The sequence below is a fragment of the Glarea lozoyensis genome (genome assembly GCF_000409485.1).
Source record: "Glarea lozoyensis ATCC 20868 chromosome Unknown GLAREA4, whole genome shotgun sequence".
Taxonomy (NCBI): Eukaryota; Fungi; Ascomycota; class Leotiomycetes; order Helotiales; family Helotiaceae; genus Glarea; species Glarea lozoyensis.
In genome coordinates, this window is record NW_007360999.1 from 865,226 (window position 1) to 880,407 (window position 15,182).

The window sequence follows — 15,182 nt, forward strand, 5'->3', positions numbered from 1 at the left end:
AGACTTGCTCCTGTGCTTCGTACCACACGTTATTCTCATCTGAGCCCCGCAGCTTGTTGCTTGCCATAAGCTACTTATACTCCGATCTGTGTTCTAAACCTCATTACCCAAGGCTGCGTCTTTTCCCAATTTAATAAGGTTATGGCGATGCTAATTGTGGTATCGGGACATTAACACTTGCGACTTGTACTTCGAGGAACCGCGATCCGCCGGCTTGGAGGTTTCCTTTCTTCTTGACTTTTTTCGACTTGGGAAGCTTCCTTGAGCCCTCGCCCCAAAGCAAGCCTTCACGCTGTCTCTCGCATGCACATATACTTCTTGGACCCGACTGAATGCCTTGAACCTCTACGTCCATCTCAAGGCAGCTCTGACAACATCGTACATTTGCCGTTATCTTACAATCCGGGCAAATGACGAGTATTAGATGACAGCCTTTGGAGCGACATTTACTCAGGCTATCCGCCACGAGCCCACATTCGTGACACGTTGAGACGGGCTCTAATCCATCACCGATTGACCCTCTGGCATCGAATACATAGTTTTTTCCTTTGAACAGAGATTCCTCGTACTTCATTCTCCCTTGATTGACCTCCTTCTCCATCCATGCAAGGTAAGCAGTAATCCCGCCCTCTAGCGTTGCAACTCTGTCACCAGGGTGCCGTAACCTTTCTTGAAGATATCTGGCTCCCTTTTCGCAGCGTATACCGCCAGTGCAATAAGTCAAGTACTCTTTACCATCGGCTGAGGTTTGTTCGGTCTGATCACCATGGCTCATATACTTCCGAACGTATTGGGGCCATTGGGAGAACCTTCGGATGGGTGGTCTCAGGGCTGGCTCTCCTGTTTTCGGATTGATGAAATATCCGATCCGAGATTCATAATGATTTCTGACATCCAGTAGCATTACCTCTGGATTTGTGTGACATTTCTGATGGAACTCTGCCGGACTCAAAACATCGATTCCATACCAATTTTCGGGACAATAGTTTGTAACGCCCATTGGTGTGATTTCAGCGGCAATACGGATGTTCGCCGGTGGACCCCCAAAAGCACATGCGCAACCACCTTCTGACGGTTTGAAGAACGACGACTTTTGTTCTGGGGTGCAGATTTCCAGGCCTTGAAAAGACCAGTGAGAAAGGCATAGACGCATATATGCTTCAATGTTATCTCTCGTGCCGCCCACGGTAATATTGAATCCCTCTGTACCGATTCGGATCTTGCCGCCAAGCCCAAGCTTCTCCGTCAAAGTCTCATGGAATTTTGCAAGTGACTCATTGTTGTATTCTGACGGTTGATCTGACAGAGATGGCGGAGCAGCATAATACCTATAAAAGAGTAGCACGAGTCCGCCTTGGGGATCCGACAATGCTGAGCAGCTACAAACGAACGACACGGGGTTAGGTGTGGGATCAAAAGTACACTGTGATTCCATGGTGTGACACAAAGGAGCGACAGTCTGTGAAGGAGATGACCTTTACCGAGATTGTGGCAGAGTACGTATAATTGAGTTTGTGTCTTCGTATATACTCGAAGTGTAGTTTTATCATACCTGCCTAGACGTAGGTATATTTTCATCGGCGACAGTTAGGAGAGAAGGATACTCGGCTCATGCCCGGTTAAATATCGGCGGCATCTCGGAGGTCATCATAAATATACATCCGAATGAACTTCGGTACATCAATGTCACCTACAATCAACAACAAAACCCACTGCACTTCGAACCGGATCTCGTTTAGCCTTACACCCTTTTGTTATTTCATTATACCCGCATTTTCATGGTGTTATTGTTTACTCACAATCGAATTGTTCGGGAGAAACCCAAATCGAGCTATGCATGATGCCACAGGCGGCGATGGGAACTGGATATCGCCGCAACGGTAAGCAACAGGCGTGCGAGCCTTGTAGGAAGGTAAAGAGATTCTTTTCCCTGTGTCATAGATCTATCAAGAATGCGACCTTGGCGTAATAAGTGTTATAGAATCGTCGCCCAAACTGGTGGCGATAAACTTACAAACATCTAAAGACCAAGATTTATCATTTATCCATGATTTCAAGCCTACTAAAAATGCTATACATACATATATATGTATGCATGTACTATCAGATTTTACCATCAACATATTTTATCTGAGTCGATTATTTGGCCTACTGTATACATGTACTAAGCTAACGGCAAACCAAGGGCAAACTCGCATGTGATCACGGGTCTCCATTCTGCGGACGATGTGTCAGGCGGAAGACTACTATCAAATGTATTTATCACCCTGCTCCAATGACTAAAGCTCGACCTCCAAGATCGCCAACTGTACCCCGTTCCGTAGAGACAAGTTCTTTTGCTTCTTCGGCCCCGGTTTCCGAACCAGCAGTCCCGTCCTATGGACCCATTCAGCAGCGACTACCTCCAATCGAAACAATAGCAAGACCTTTTGAGAGAAATCGGTCCTACGAATTTAGCAGCCTCCAGCAAACACACCACCAATTCAGAGATTACATTGCCCCGAAGCTTCCACACGTTGATCACTGGAAGACAGCGGTCTATCCGCAGTCAGCACGGTATCATGGCCCCACGAACTTCTCGACAATTTTTGCCGAGGACGAGAACAAAGATAGCAACGAGGTACTGAAGATTGGAGACGGATTTCGAAAGCATCCCGGTGCGTGGGTACTGGGACAGCCTCTCCGTAAGTGCTCTCTCTTTTTGGTTGCAACCGTTTGTTGTGCCAAATTAAGTCTGTCCCTCGGCGCGTCGCCAGTCTAAGTTACAAAATGTCTTTGGAGACTTAAGAAGTGTAGATAGATATTATTGCATATCGGTGTGTCGGGTACCATTCTCCCAAAATCATGGCATCGCCCTGGTCGGGTCTTCTGCCTCACAGATCGTGTTCTTTGGAAATGATGAGTCATGACTAGCAAATGCTGATATTTTGCTTTAGTTGGACGATATAGGCCCAACGCCCCTGACGTTCGGAGGAAAGAGGTTGTTAAGGCCCTGTGGAACATACCTTCTAGGGAGGTTTGTGAAGCATTGTTGAACAAGTCTAGCGAGATACACGACCTGGTTATCAGCCCAGTCATGGTAAAACACTGTCTTGAAACGTTGTGGACAACATTTGGAGCCGAGCTTGTCACGCCTCTGTCAGGCGATAATTTAGCAGTTATAGCCGATGTCTTATTCAAAAACGAAGAGTGTCCCCTGACAACATCTTCCGAGGATGGGTTAGAGTGGCTTGACACATTCATGGGCTCTAATATTCGACTTGAGATGATGGGACTCCTGTTTTGTTTCTTTGGTCGAACCTATCTGTCCTTGCAAGACTGGGATCCTTTATTTGAGGTTGAGGATAACTGTGGAAGAAACAGAAGAGAGACTGCTTGGAGAATGACGGAGTGTGCTGATGTATGCCGGAAAATGTGTCATATGTCAGAGACTGTCAATGAGCTTGTTGCGGCCCTCACTTATCGAATACTGGTTCTCGAGAGTTCTGTGCTTGGTGATGATAGTAAGTGGTTCGTTTCAATGCACTATATACGCAATTAATGGATTTAAGGCTATGCTATAGGTCACCGTCGTGGGGACATGGTCACCTCAGCGATTACGGCAGGCCTTCATAGGCTGCCGGACCATACACTGTCCTCGTTTACAACAGCCTCAGAGTACAGGAGAAGAGTATTCTCCACTATATATTACTTAGACAAAACGGCTGCCTGCATGGATGGTACGCCACCGATGCTTAGTCGCCTCTATTGCGATGTGAAACCATGTCTGGATCTGTCTGATGAACAACTCTTCTCACCCCGACATGAGCTACATGCTTCAATAAATACTCTAAGTAGAGATGGATGGAATACTGACCGACAAATTCATAGCGTTAGCGTACATCGAGCAATTTGTCAGCTGTCCGCTGTTCGAGAGGAGATCTTGGAGCTAGCGCTGGGAGTTAACGTCCTGATATCCGAAAACCGCATCGCGTAAGTCTACTGATCCTTCGATTGTCAATTACCTAGGCTTTAACCCACCGTCTTTTTGTTTGATGATGCGAGGTTGATAAACCTTCATTCATGTCTCGCGCTCGACGACTTTAAGGCCGAGAACCAATTCTCGAAGTAGATATTTTTGATGTTGGAAGCGCACTGCATTCTTGTCCCAAGCTGACGTTGCAACAGTGAAATACATCGAAGATCCCAAGATGTCTTGGACAGCCTCCCAGAGCAGCTGGTCTATTACGCCGAGAACAAAATCCCGAAACCTAGCACGGGCCGAGAAAAATATTCGCAAGCAAAGATAATGCTCGACTTCTTGCAAAACAGGTTTCTTTTGGAACGAGTCGCCATGGCTCGTGGGATCCCTAATACGCAGAGTCTACTATGTACAGCGATGGAATCATTAGAGATAACTTTGATGTTCTGGATGATGCGGGATCAGCTATCTGGTTATATAGGGCTCTTCGACTGGATTGTGAGCTTCAAGTTTTGATACAGCTAGCATAGGAGAGGACTGACTTTCGATTAACAGATCACTTTTTACGGTATCCCCTGCGCCGGGATCATTTGTGTTGAGCTTCTCAAGAAACAGACCACTCCGCAACCGCACAGCGGGTTCTCTCGATCCGACGCCATCCAAAAGCTTACCCTCTTCATTGGCTTCTTGGAATGGATTCGACCAACGGATGGCAATTATAGATTGGCAGGACGCTTGAAGAAAGTGGTGCGAAATGTTTTAGACCATGTCTTGGAGCCACAGGTGGAGGAACCTCCCTCGACGGATAATACACAAATGTACGACCCTACACTACTGGAAATCGACAGCTTGAATGACATCGATTGGCTCAACACCATTGACTGGACGCATGGCTCTTGGATAGGATTGTGATAGGAGGCTGAACATAGTTTGCCAAAGAATTTCACTTCCAAGCAAAAGCAGATGGTGAAGTTCGGGACGGTCTATCATAGGACGAAGCTTGCGAGCAAATATGACTTCAAAAGTAAAGCTCCCTGTTCGATATTTCTATCAAAGATCTACGGCTTGCTATAATCGTGGTTGAAGACGATGTTCCGACTTAAAATCAAGACAAAGCTATTCATGCGCAGGCGGCGGGAAGCATTGGGCCCACTAATACCTAACACCTGCGCAATAAACCCATGAACGCCAAAAAGAATTGCCTCAAATTCCCTAACGCCATGCAATATATATAGTCCGCTGGGCTAAGCCCATCATGGATTATTAGCAGCATCATTATTGCTATAACTTTTGCTGAGCCTGGCCCGGAGACTATGGCCACCTGAAATCATTGTGGCTGCCCCCGAGCCGATGGACCTCTTGGCCACGGACCCGATGTTGAATGCATCCCAGAACATATATTCGTCAGGGGTCTTGCAAAGAAGGTAGCCGTTTAATTCGTCGAAATTTTCACCCAAGTCTTCGTGCAGTTGAGATTCGCTGAGACAAGGAGTTTGAACACGTTTGAATGGCGAGGATCCCTTGCCGAGTCCAGAAGCATCTGATATTCCGGTTTTTTCAAGTTGGTGCTCAACAATCATGTCCAAGACTTGCCGTGCTACGTTGTAGTAGTAGAAGTCCTTTTCGAGAAATTGGCTTTCTCTTGGATCTTGCGTCACATCGGGACTCCCTTCTGGTGTCTCGGGCGCCTCATTTTCGATGGAATTGGACTTCATCCACTGGATCATCTTGTTTTCCACTCTCAAATTCCAGCGACTGGTAAGATACGCAGCATTTTTCTGCTGTTCTGCGATACTGCTTGGTTTAAGCGGTACAGGCCGGTGTGTGAGCCACCCTGGAGTTATCGATGGATCAATGAGTTTTGGGATCATAACCCGAAAGACTGGAGCATTTGCTGGCGTGGAGCTGTTTGACTCTAACTGCTGAGCTGTGGTCGACGTGTTATTTACAGCATGACGATAAAGAAGTTCGATTTGATCGAAAAGCCCGTCGACCGCTGAGTCAGTTGTGCTTTCCGCAAATTCGAATTCCATGGAAGCATAATGGTAAACCTCCCAGAAGCCCAGAGATAGGACAAATATCGTTTCTCTCGAATCGCGGACAGCTGATTGCTTCCCACCGATAAACGACTGGATCTGGCTTCCAAGATCGGGGAGTAAATCTGTCTGATTGGTCATTGATCCGCTACGAGATTGCTCCAATGCTTTGCGGTATACTGCATTTGATGCCATAACACCGGTTGGAGGGTTCGCCGGATACGCATCGCTCGGCTGCGTCGCAGCAAAGCTAGTGTATGAGGAGCAATGAATCTATGAGAGTCAGTACCTAAGCAGAGACATCCTTAGACAGCAGGATATCAATACCTCTTCACAGACGACTCTTGCCCAGCTCTTCCCTCTACCACTCTGCCCGCTTTGAGGAGTATCATCAACCCACGAGTCTCCGAAAACCACCAGATTAACGGCTTCCCCAGAGCCCTCTTCATCTACCTCCAAGCCATCTCCATCACCCCATTTCCATATCCCCGTATAACCTCCCAAGCCAGTCGCCTCGCTTATTTTCTGTAGGCGTGTGCCAACACTTGCGCGATCGCAAAGGAAATAGTAAATGGAAGACAGCGAGAGAAAAGACAAGAAAATAGAAGCGCCCAGTCGTCGTTTCGGCGTCGGCAGCGAAAAATTGCTCCGAAATAACATCCAGAAGGACTTCAATGTCTCTCCCGCAAGGCTGGATCTTTCCCACAGCCCTATTGTCCCCGTTGTGTCTGCCAAGAAGCTGCTTGGCCACTGGTGGTCGCTGCCAAGTCGCGGGAGCCGTTGCTGATCGCCCGTCTTTCGCAATTGCCGAATAAAACAGAGGCACACTTACAGCCTTGTGCTGCAATGACTAGAAGATGCGGAAATGGTATGAAGAAGAACAGTGTAGATGTGTAAAGTGACAAGAAATTGAGAAAGAACAGATGGACAAAGAGGAATGTAATTAAAGGTTATGAAGCATAGCAGATTTTGAAGGTTGGCGTCGTCAGCAGTGGAGCCGGCGTACTCGTCCTCAGGCGTGTACTGGCAGTTCGGCAAGACACATCCAACCAAAGAGCATACTTCCTTCTATTTAAAAACAGTTGAAGGGCACTCGTGAATTATCCAATGAGTTGAATATAATGAATTTTTAGTATTTTGGGTGTCTCGAGAAACATTGAAATTGGATGTCTTTATTCTCAGTACCTCGGTACGCCAGCCCGTAATCTCAAGGTACTGCCCATAGTCTTTCAAACCACGAACTCGGCAACGCCATGCCGGCCCGAACCACTTTTGTATGATGGCATGGACTTGGGTTCGTTTGACATCGGTAATAACGTAAGGGATAATTTCTAAACAGGTGGTTATACGTTCAAAAGGAATTGTACTACTCGGTCATAACTCTTCATTTCAGTCGCCTTGTTGCCATGAAAAGCACATTTTATAGGTGCTTATTTCTTAAGCGCTTTCTGCCCAAGGCGAAAATAGGTAGATTATGGCTTGCTCTGCTCTTCACAGCTAGATCTCAATATGAAATGCTCAAAGAGCTTTGCGTTGCTTATCCGAATTTGAGGCTTCAGAAGTCAAGTTTCTTTGCCTCGTAGAAATCTTTATATTTATACTCGATTCAAAGTCGATTTCGAGGTACCGCATACATACAACAGCGCCCACGAGCTTTTTAAAACGCCATGACCATGCAACGCCAAAGCAAACACTACCAACCAGGGACAATTAGACAATAGACAAAGGGAAACATGAGTCCCTTATTTCCGCACTCGTTGCAATTTTGAAGGAGGTGCAGCGTCTCCATCATCGCTCTCTTCAGCTTCAGAGTCATAATCTTCGTGATCTACTTCGTCTTCGTCTCCAGAATCGTTGTCTGTCTCCTCTGCCTCGTCGTCTAAGAGATTGTCATCATCGGAACTCTCGTTGTCATCCGAATCTGCAATAACTCCATTGGTGGTAGGCATGTCTTCTGAAATTTCGCTGTCATCATCTGCAAATTCCTTGAGTCCTCCATTCCTGAGAACCTTCTGCGACTTAACATCGCTATCGTCGTCTTCACTCTCTTGCCCTTCTACGTAAATGACCGCTTCGTCGTTTTCGTCTTCGTCCATTCGTGTTCGTTGATTTTGCATGCTCTTCCGTAATTCGATCTGAGCTTCCAACATGTCCAATTTACCTTTCAACGATAGCAGAGGTTGTAACCCCCTAGCCCTTTCATCAATGACCTTGTTTAGTTCCGAAAGCTTCTTCACCAAGTCTGATTGTGTCGCAAGATATCCACCGTGGGTGACCAGCGTCCATTGAACCCATACCATCAATTCGCCTGATCTACCCGGCCGTCTGTGTAGTCTCTCGGCGAGTTTCTGTAGCAGTATACCGGCCAGAGGTGACTCTAAGCGCTGAATTGTCGCGCGCACGATCTGAACATCTGGGGTCTGGAGACATGTTTCTAGGAGAGAGGTGTCATTTGTCCGTAGGGACTGTGTCAGAACAGTCCCTAAAGATGTGCCCGACGGAGGTTGTATCTGAGAATTTTTCGAGTACGCGACCACGCCAGGCTCTTCGAATGCGCCGGCAACATCGATGGGTTCCAATGCATTCGCCCTCACAAGCTCTCCAAAACTGGGTTCGGCGGTTTCTTCCGGCTCCTCGGGAACTGGGACGTCGGCGTCGTTCATTACCACATCGTTTCCTTGTATCGTCTTCATTGCCTTTTCGTCGCTGCTCTCATCTGCAGAATCACCTTCGTCCTCGTCCTCGTCCTCGTCCTCCTCGTCGCTCGAGTCGCTAGATATCTCGACTACATCCTGGGCGCCATTCGTGCGGGCTTTCAGGGCATTTCCCCCACCAGACACGACCGTTCTTGAATCGTCAAGCCTCTCCTTCCCCGCGGGTTTCGCACTCTGATTCACCTTCGGCTGAGCAATTTTCTGCGGGAGTTTCCTCTTGGTAGACATATCTATTGGTGGTATGAGGGGTTGACCAAATCATATATCAGACGCATCCGAATATGAACTGTTTTTGCGGTGTTGATTCGCGATAGAACTTTTCCAGCGGGCAGCCTTTCAACGCTTCACTCGCAAAAAAAAGTGAGCGCGCTAGAGACGATACGGCCTAGCGCCAAAAGCAAGGTGCGTTTGATTACCACTTCGAGGGGCTGTGAAGGGTGAAGCGGGGAGGAGAGCGGGTGTGGCTAGTAGATGCTGCGAGGCTGAAGGTGAACCGAGGATGGCGGACACGCCGTCGCCCGCTACACACACCCCAGCACCACTAAAGACCGCGCTCCTGGCCCGTGTCCTCACCGTTGATTGGCTGCACTAGCAGGGCGGCCCGTGTCGCTCAGGGCCGCGCCCCTTGACTGTTTTTGTCAAGCGTGCTCACGCATGTTTTCGCAGATACAAAGAGTAGATTGCTCCTCGTCTTCAAAATTCCTCAAGGTGATCCGCGATCGCAGCCCATTCGCCCCGAGCTTCCTCCTCCTCCCCCACCCCCCTCCACCACCACCACGTCCTCCTCCCACCGAAGCACATGGATGCGCATATGACATCGCCAGTGCCGATGGAGACGGACCAGATCGCACGTCCTGAGGACGCTGCTGTGGTTGTCCCAGACTCGACGGGCGACGCGCCAATAGCAGCCAGTTCCATCGACGAAGCCGCGCCTCAACTTCAGCAAGTAGAGGTAACTCTTGTCACGCAGGAGCTGCCGATGGAGATGGAGCAGGACGCCCTTCCTTTGGATGCAGCCATGGTCACAGACCCAATTGGCGACGCGCCAATGGAAGGCAATGTCATCGACGAAGCCGGACCTGAACCTCAGCCTCCAAAAATAGCTCGTGAACGAGAGGACGACGACGAGGCGAGCCAGCCTTCAGCGAAACGCAAGAAGACGGAGGAAGCCGATGGGCCAGAGAAAGCCGCCGCGACGACTGTACCACACGAGAATGGCACCGACGACAGCGAGCCCTCACCTTCAACCAAACCGGCGAAGATAGAAGAAGATGATGCGCTAGAAGGGGACACCGCGACCACTGTACCACATCAGAATGGCTACGAGGATAGTCAGCCTCCAGCAGAATCCGCAAAAATGGAAGCAGCCAATGGATCAGAGCGCGGCGCATCGACGACTTCACCACATCAGAATGGCGACGATGACAACCAGCCCTTAGCAGAACGCACGAAAACGGAAGAAGCTGATGGCTCAGAGCGAGGCGCATCGACGACTACACCACACCCGAATGGCGACGACGCAAGGACATCTGACGCTCTGACTGACCACGAGGTGAAGGAGTTGCAAAAGGTGATCCGGAACAGTACTAAGACGTTGGCTGGGAAGAATTTCAGAAAATCCGTTGCGGACTTGTGGCCGGAACTCGGTGCTTCATACGCTGCTAAAATTGAAAATCCCGTTGATCTTTCGTTGATCGATAATCGACTCAGGGACAGGAAGTATCTCAACATGCAAGCGTTCAAGTCCGACATAAATTTGCTTTACAACAACTGCTGTACTTTCAACGGAGCTGATCACGGCGTCTCAAAGCAGGCCCGTGAACTCCGCGACTCGATTTTTGAGAAGGCTCGACGTCTTCCACCTCCCACGCCAGCCGCGCCCAAGAGGGAGAAAAGCAAGGCACCCAAAAAGCCCACACCAGCGCCTGATATGGCACCGCGAGCGAATACGGCGAGGAGGCAATCTAAGGGTTCAGGACAATCCCCAGCGCAGCCGGTCGGACCAGCAGCAACCACATTTGCCTTGAATCCAAACACGCAGTCACCCATCATTCGCCGTGACTCCACCAAAGGGGATCGACCGAAAAGGGAGATTCACCCTCCGAAGACTAAAGACCTTCCCTATTCAGCGGCTAAACCCAAGAACAAGAAGGTCGCCACAGAACTAAGATTCTGTGAACACGTCTTGAACGAGATGAAGAAGCCGAAACACTCTGCATACAGCCTTCCGTTCTTGGAGCCAGTTGATCCGGTTGCATTGAACATACCCAATTACTTCACAATAATTAAGAACCCCATGGACCTCCAAACTGTTACCTCAAATCTCCGCAATGGTGTTTATCCTAGTGCAAAGGAATTTGAGAGAGACGTTAGGTTGATCTTTGCAAACTGTTTCAAATTCAACCCCGCAAACAATCCTGTCAATGAAATGGGGAAGCGGTTCCTTGATGTGTTCAATCACGAGTGGGAGAAGAAGCAATCATGGGTTGCTGAGCACTCCCCCCCTATGGCTAGTCCCTCGCCGCAGCTCGATTCGGACGAAGAAGAAAGCGAAGAGGAGGCTGACCAAGATGAATCTGCCCCTACTGCCCCTTTTCAAAGTGTGGCAGCAACGCGATTGATTCATGAACAGTCCAAACTTATCGCCCTTTTAAGGAACAAGAACGCAGATCAATCGGAGATCAATCTCCAGGAACAAGTTATCGCCATGGTTAAGAAGGCGGCGGATGAGGCAGCAGCAGCAGCAAAAAAGCCCAAAAAAACAAAAGCACCAAAGCCAAAGAAGTCTTCCGTTGCAAAGACACCAAAGCCAGTAAACAAATTTAAAAAGCTGAACCAAAAGAAGCCCAAGTATATGGGAACAGTGGAAAAAGAGGTAATATCCAATGGACTTTCTTCGTTGCCAGACGACATCTCAACTCACGTCCTCGAAATGATCAAGCAAGATCAAATGGGTGTGGATGTGAGTATCCTTTCATTGTTACTGGCTCATAACTAATGTATTTCAGGTTGGTGACGATGGTACTTTGGAGCTTGATATCGACGTCGTCAGCGCCCCAATTCTCTGGAAAATTCATGACTTGATCATGGAGTACGCTCCTGAAGTTGACGCCACTGTCCGAGCCCAGTTTGCTGAAAAAGAGGCACCTCGCACTCTCGCTAAGCCTGCACCCAAAAAAAAGAATAAGCCAATGAATGCAGGGGAGCAAGAAGCGAAGATTGAGGCTCTAAAAAACAAAATGGGCCAATTCGATAGACAAGGATCGGGCTCTCAAGAACCTGTCTTACAAAGTAAGTCACCTGGTGCTATGAGGTTTGCTGCAAAAGTGTTGAGCGCTGACACATTCTAGCTGTTGAGACGCAGGAGCCAGAATCGAGTGGCGATGAATCAGATTCCGAAGAAGAATGATTGCGCCGTGCTGCATCTGATCGGGTCCGGGTTTACCAGCGGACTGTAACATCACGCATTCTATTGTCGATTTATCAATGTATATTAACATTTTCACATTCGCCAACTTGGCTTCAGTCCTACATAATTACGCGACGACTATGGCCACGGAGCTATTTTGCTCGGCAAGCATTCGTCGACTAGGCTTCACCGACTCCAAACGATTCCGATGACAAATCAACTAAATTGGGATCGTGATGGTACCCTTATGCTCTTTCCATTTTGCGGGAATGAGAACAGAGCAGGGTAATTTTAACGTGGGCTGATCATAAATACCATAACCCGCAATACTCAAATTGCACTGCTCCGACAAGGTCGGAAACACCGCGACGCACTCTGTTTGTATGATGGGGGACGAAGATAACGGGGAATGACTGGGTCAAAGAGGGGACTTATTTGCAGCTGCTCAAGCCGATATTTACGAAGCGCATCGTCAGCTTGGTATGAATACCTTGTGGCGCATTTTTTGGGCAGCGAACCGGCTTGAGAGGAAGCATGAATTTAACAAAAAAATCCATAAATCACTTAGTGATCTGACTGCAACTGGTGATGCGTTTTCATATTAGACACAATTGCCGATGGGTATTTATTGGTCTCATTTGTTCTGCACCGCTTGAACCCGGCTGCCAGTGGAAATTATGCAGTGATGGTCTACAATTGAGTTTACTACAAAGTTTTATTCCCCTTCAAACGAAACATCAATTAATCGTCTGTTTGGCTACACATTCAACATGTTGTTTTGAGTACGAACTCGTTTCTGGCGCCTCTTTACGCCTCGATCTTCATTCCATACTTCTCGTAAGGAAAATCTTCTAACGTGACCCTTTGTTCGGCCCACCCATCTCCCACTTTGCCCTCGATGCCACTATCGTCCCCTTTCCCCTCCGCCAGCCCCGCGAGGACTTCATCCTCTTTTCCTCTCAACTCACCCGCCAACCCAGCGTGAGGTACCCACACGACCCTCATCCCCGCTCTTCTCCCTGCAACTACACCTGGCACGCCGTCTTCGAAAACAAGACATTCTTCTGGTGTGATTGGCGTAGTACCAGAAGGTAAAGTGTCGTTGATAGCTTTCAGCGCGATTAGATAGATATCTGGGTTTGGCTTTCCTCTTCCTTTCGGTATCCTCGGGTCATCGCCTAAAATCTGATGTTCCGGTCTGAAATTCGAGAATAAAGACTTGATATGCTCGGTCTTGATGATAAAATGATTTCTCCCACTCGATGTGGCAAGCGCAATTTCAATTCCGCTTTTCTTCAAATCGCCGAGGAGTTTCTCTACGCCAGGTAACACGATGCTTTTTCGGAACTCTATTTCTTGCACCTCGTGGACTTTGGCGGTGTACTCCTCGAGACTGATTTTGTCTGTGAGGTTGAAGTAGTCGAGGAGGAGAGTGATGGCTTGGTGGGCAGGTCGCCCTTGGAGCTGCATTTTGATCGGCCAGGTCATGGGACCGGAGTTCAATGATGCGAGAACTATGTTGTGGGCTATTGTGTAAATGTCTTCTGTGTTGATCAGAAGACCGTCCATGTCAAAAAGACATGCCCGTACTGGCGGGAAGCTGAAGGATGTTAGAAGTATGAAAAACTGATAAGGGGGTTTCCTTACTCTGTTCTTGGTGTTGCCATGGTGGTAACTTGTTGTCCCTTCTTGTTTTTGTAGGGCTTTAAAGATTTTGAGCTTGACGTAATTAGAATTATGATTCTCAATTCCGTTTCAGCATCTCATGATATAAAAATGATAAACATGTAACAGATACGGCGAATGACTCAGACCTGTGCACTACTGTTCCTGCTAGATAAGCAGGACAAGTTATGCTGGATTGATTTGAAACCAAGAGCGTATTCTTAAGCAATCCGAAAACTCTTATTCGGTCTCTTCTATGGCTCTTTTGGTGATCTGATGCAGGACTTATAAAAGTGTCCTACACAACTGAGGTGGGATAAATTCCGAAGACAGAATTGTACGAAAGTCTTGGCGATCGCGGGGTACTTTTTGCTCGAGCTCCATGAATTTAATCCTAAAGTACAATCATGGGGTATCTTTTTGAACGACTAGGGAGTTTTGGCAGCATTTTAATATACAATCAGACTAGTTCTTTTATAAACACATAAGTTTCAGGGATCTTGTTGTAGAAAGTATGCTCAAAGTATGCATTTCTAATCATCAACAACCATGGATGACGTTGAAACCACTTCACCTTTCTATTGGGTGCTTTTCTTAGCATCATACGATCTTCGGCCACCCCTCTACCAAACCCGCGACAGCGCAACAAAAGAAAAACAATCCCTAGCAAAACTATGTGACCATCCACCCACCCACACCCATCTCAATCATGACACTCGTCCACATTGTCCTCTTCGAATTCAAACCCACCACTGAACACGAAGTAATCCAAGATGTGAGCCTGTCCCCCCACCTCTCGACCTAGTAACTAAGAAGACCACAGGTCTGCCGTCGCATGCTCGCCTTGAAAGCCGACTGCGTCCATCCCCGGACGAACCGTCCCTATATCCTCGAAAGCTCAGGAGGCAGAGACAATTCGCCAGAGGGCCATCAAGTAGGAAGTCCCCCTCCTTCCTTGATGCAGTTTCAAACTAATTGTGCAATTGCAGGGCGGGTTCTCCCATGGATTCGTAAGCCATTTCGCGAGCGAGGAGGATAGAAAATACTACTTGACCGAGGATCCGGCACATCTGGCTTTTGTGAAGAGTTTGGATGGGATTATACAGAATGTGAGGGTGGTGGATTATGAGCCGGGGAAATATTAGGGTGATGGCGGATTATGGGTGGAAATGGCATGCCCAGTACGGGTTTGCTGCTGAGCCAGCAGTTAGTTGCGGACGAGTGAAGATGAACAGGTTACAAAAATGGAGAATAACCATAATGAAGGATGAGTTCCAGCAAATATGACGGTTGGAAATATCAAGAGGTTCGAACAACATGGGTTTCATTATTCAGTCATAAGAATTGTATGCATATAAAGAACTCTCTTTCTGAGAGTGGTATCCAATCGCCCAACG

The 15,182-nt window shown here is 48.0% G+C and overlaps 7 protein-coding genes across 7 annotated transcripts; 3 read left to right on the top strand and 4 right to left on the bottom strand.

Moving 5' to 3' along the window:
* Positions 1-139: 139 nt before the first annotated feature.
* GLAREA_09639 (Rhodanese/Cell cycle control phosphatase) lies at positions 140-1,435 on the bottom strand (the record flags this gene model as incomplete). Its single annotated transcript, XM_008086235.1, has 1 exon — positions 140-1,435. The coding sequence occupies one exon, from the start codon at positions 1,433-1,435 to the stop codon at positions 140-142; it is 1,296 nt and encodes a 431-aa protein (XP_008084426.1).
* Positions 1,436-2,275: 840 nt separating this feature from the next.
* GLAREA_09640 (uncharacterized protein) lies at positions 2,276-4,873 on the top strand (the record flags this gene model as incomplete). Its single annotated transcript, XM_008086236.1, has 5 exons — positions 2,276-2,684; positions 2,937-3,503; positions 3,552-3,972; positions 4,168-4,459; positions 4,517-4,873. 5 exons carry the CDS (start codon positions 2,276-2,278, stop codon positions 4,871-4,873), a joined length of 2,046 nt encoding a protein of 681 aa, XP_008084427.1.
* Positions 4,874-5,214: 341 nt separating this feature from the next.
* On the bottom strand, positions 5,215-6,657 carry GLAREA_09641 (uncharacterized protein; the record flags this gene model as incomplete). Its single annotated transcript, XM_008086237.1, has 2 exons — positions 5,215-6,270; positions 6,325-6,657. 2 exons carry the CDS (start codon positions 6,655-6,657, stop codon positions 5,215-5,217), a joined length of 1,389 nt encoding a protein of 462 aa, XP_008084428.1.
* Positions 6,658-7,739: 1,082 nt separating this feature from the next.
* GLAREA_09642 (uncharacterized protein) lies at positions 7,740-8,939 on the bottom strand (the record flags this gene model as incomplete). Its single annotated transcript, XM_008086238.1, has 1 exon — positions 7,740-8,939. The coding sequence occupies one exon, from the start codon at positions 8,937-8,939 to the stop codon at positions 7,740-7,742; it is 1,200 nt and encodes a 399-aa protein (XP_008084429.1).
* Positions 8,940-9,510: 571 nt separating this feature from the next.
* On the top strand, positions 9,511-12,120 carry GLAREA_09643 (Bromodomain-containing protein; the record flags this gene model as incomplete). The annotated part of the gene is made up of 3 exons (XM_008086239.1): positions 9,511-11,673; positions 11,720-12,002; positions 12,062-12,120. 3 exons carry the CDS (start codon positions 9,511-9,513, stop codon positions 12,118-12,120), a joined length of 2,505 nt encoding a protein of 834 aa, XP_008084430.1.
* Positions 12,121-12,927: 807 nt separating this feature from the next.
* Positions 12,928-13,787, bottom strand: GLAREA_09644 (HAD-like protein; the record flags this gene model as incomplete). The annotated part of the gene is made up of 2 exons (XM_008086240.1): positions 12,928-13,720; positions 13,768-13,787. 2 exons carry the CDS (start codon positions 13,785-13,787, stop codon positions 12,928-12,930), a joined length of 813 nt encoding a protein of 270 aa, XP_008084431.1.
* A 707-nt stretch (positions 13,788-14,494) lies between these two features.
* On the top strand, positions 14,495-14,930 carry GLAREA_09645 (Dimeric alpha+beta barrel; the record flags this gene model as incomplete). The annotated part of the gene is made up of 3 exons (XM_008086241.1): positions 14,495-14,560; positions 14,609-14,719; positions 14,775-14,930. 3 exons carry the CDS (start codon positions 14,495-14,497, stop codon positions 14,928-14,930), a joined length of 333 nt encoding a protein of 110 aa, XP_008084432.1.
* Between the last annotated feature and the right edge of the window lie 252 nt (positions 14,931-15,182).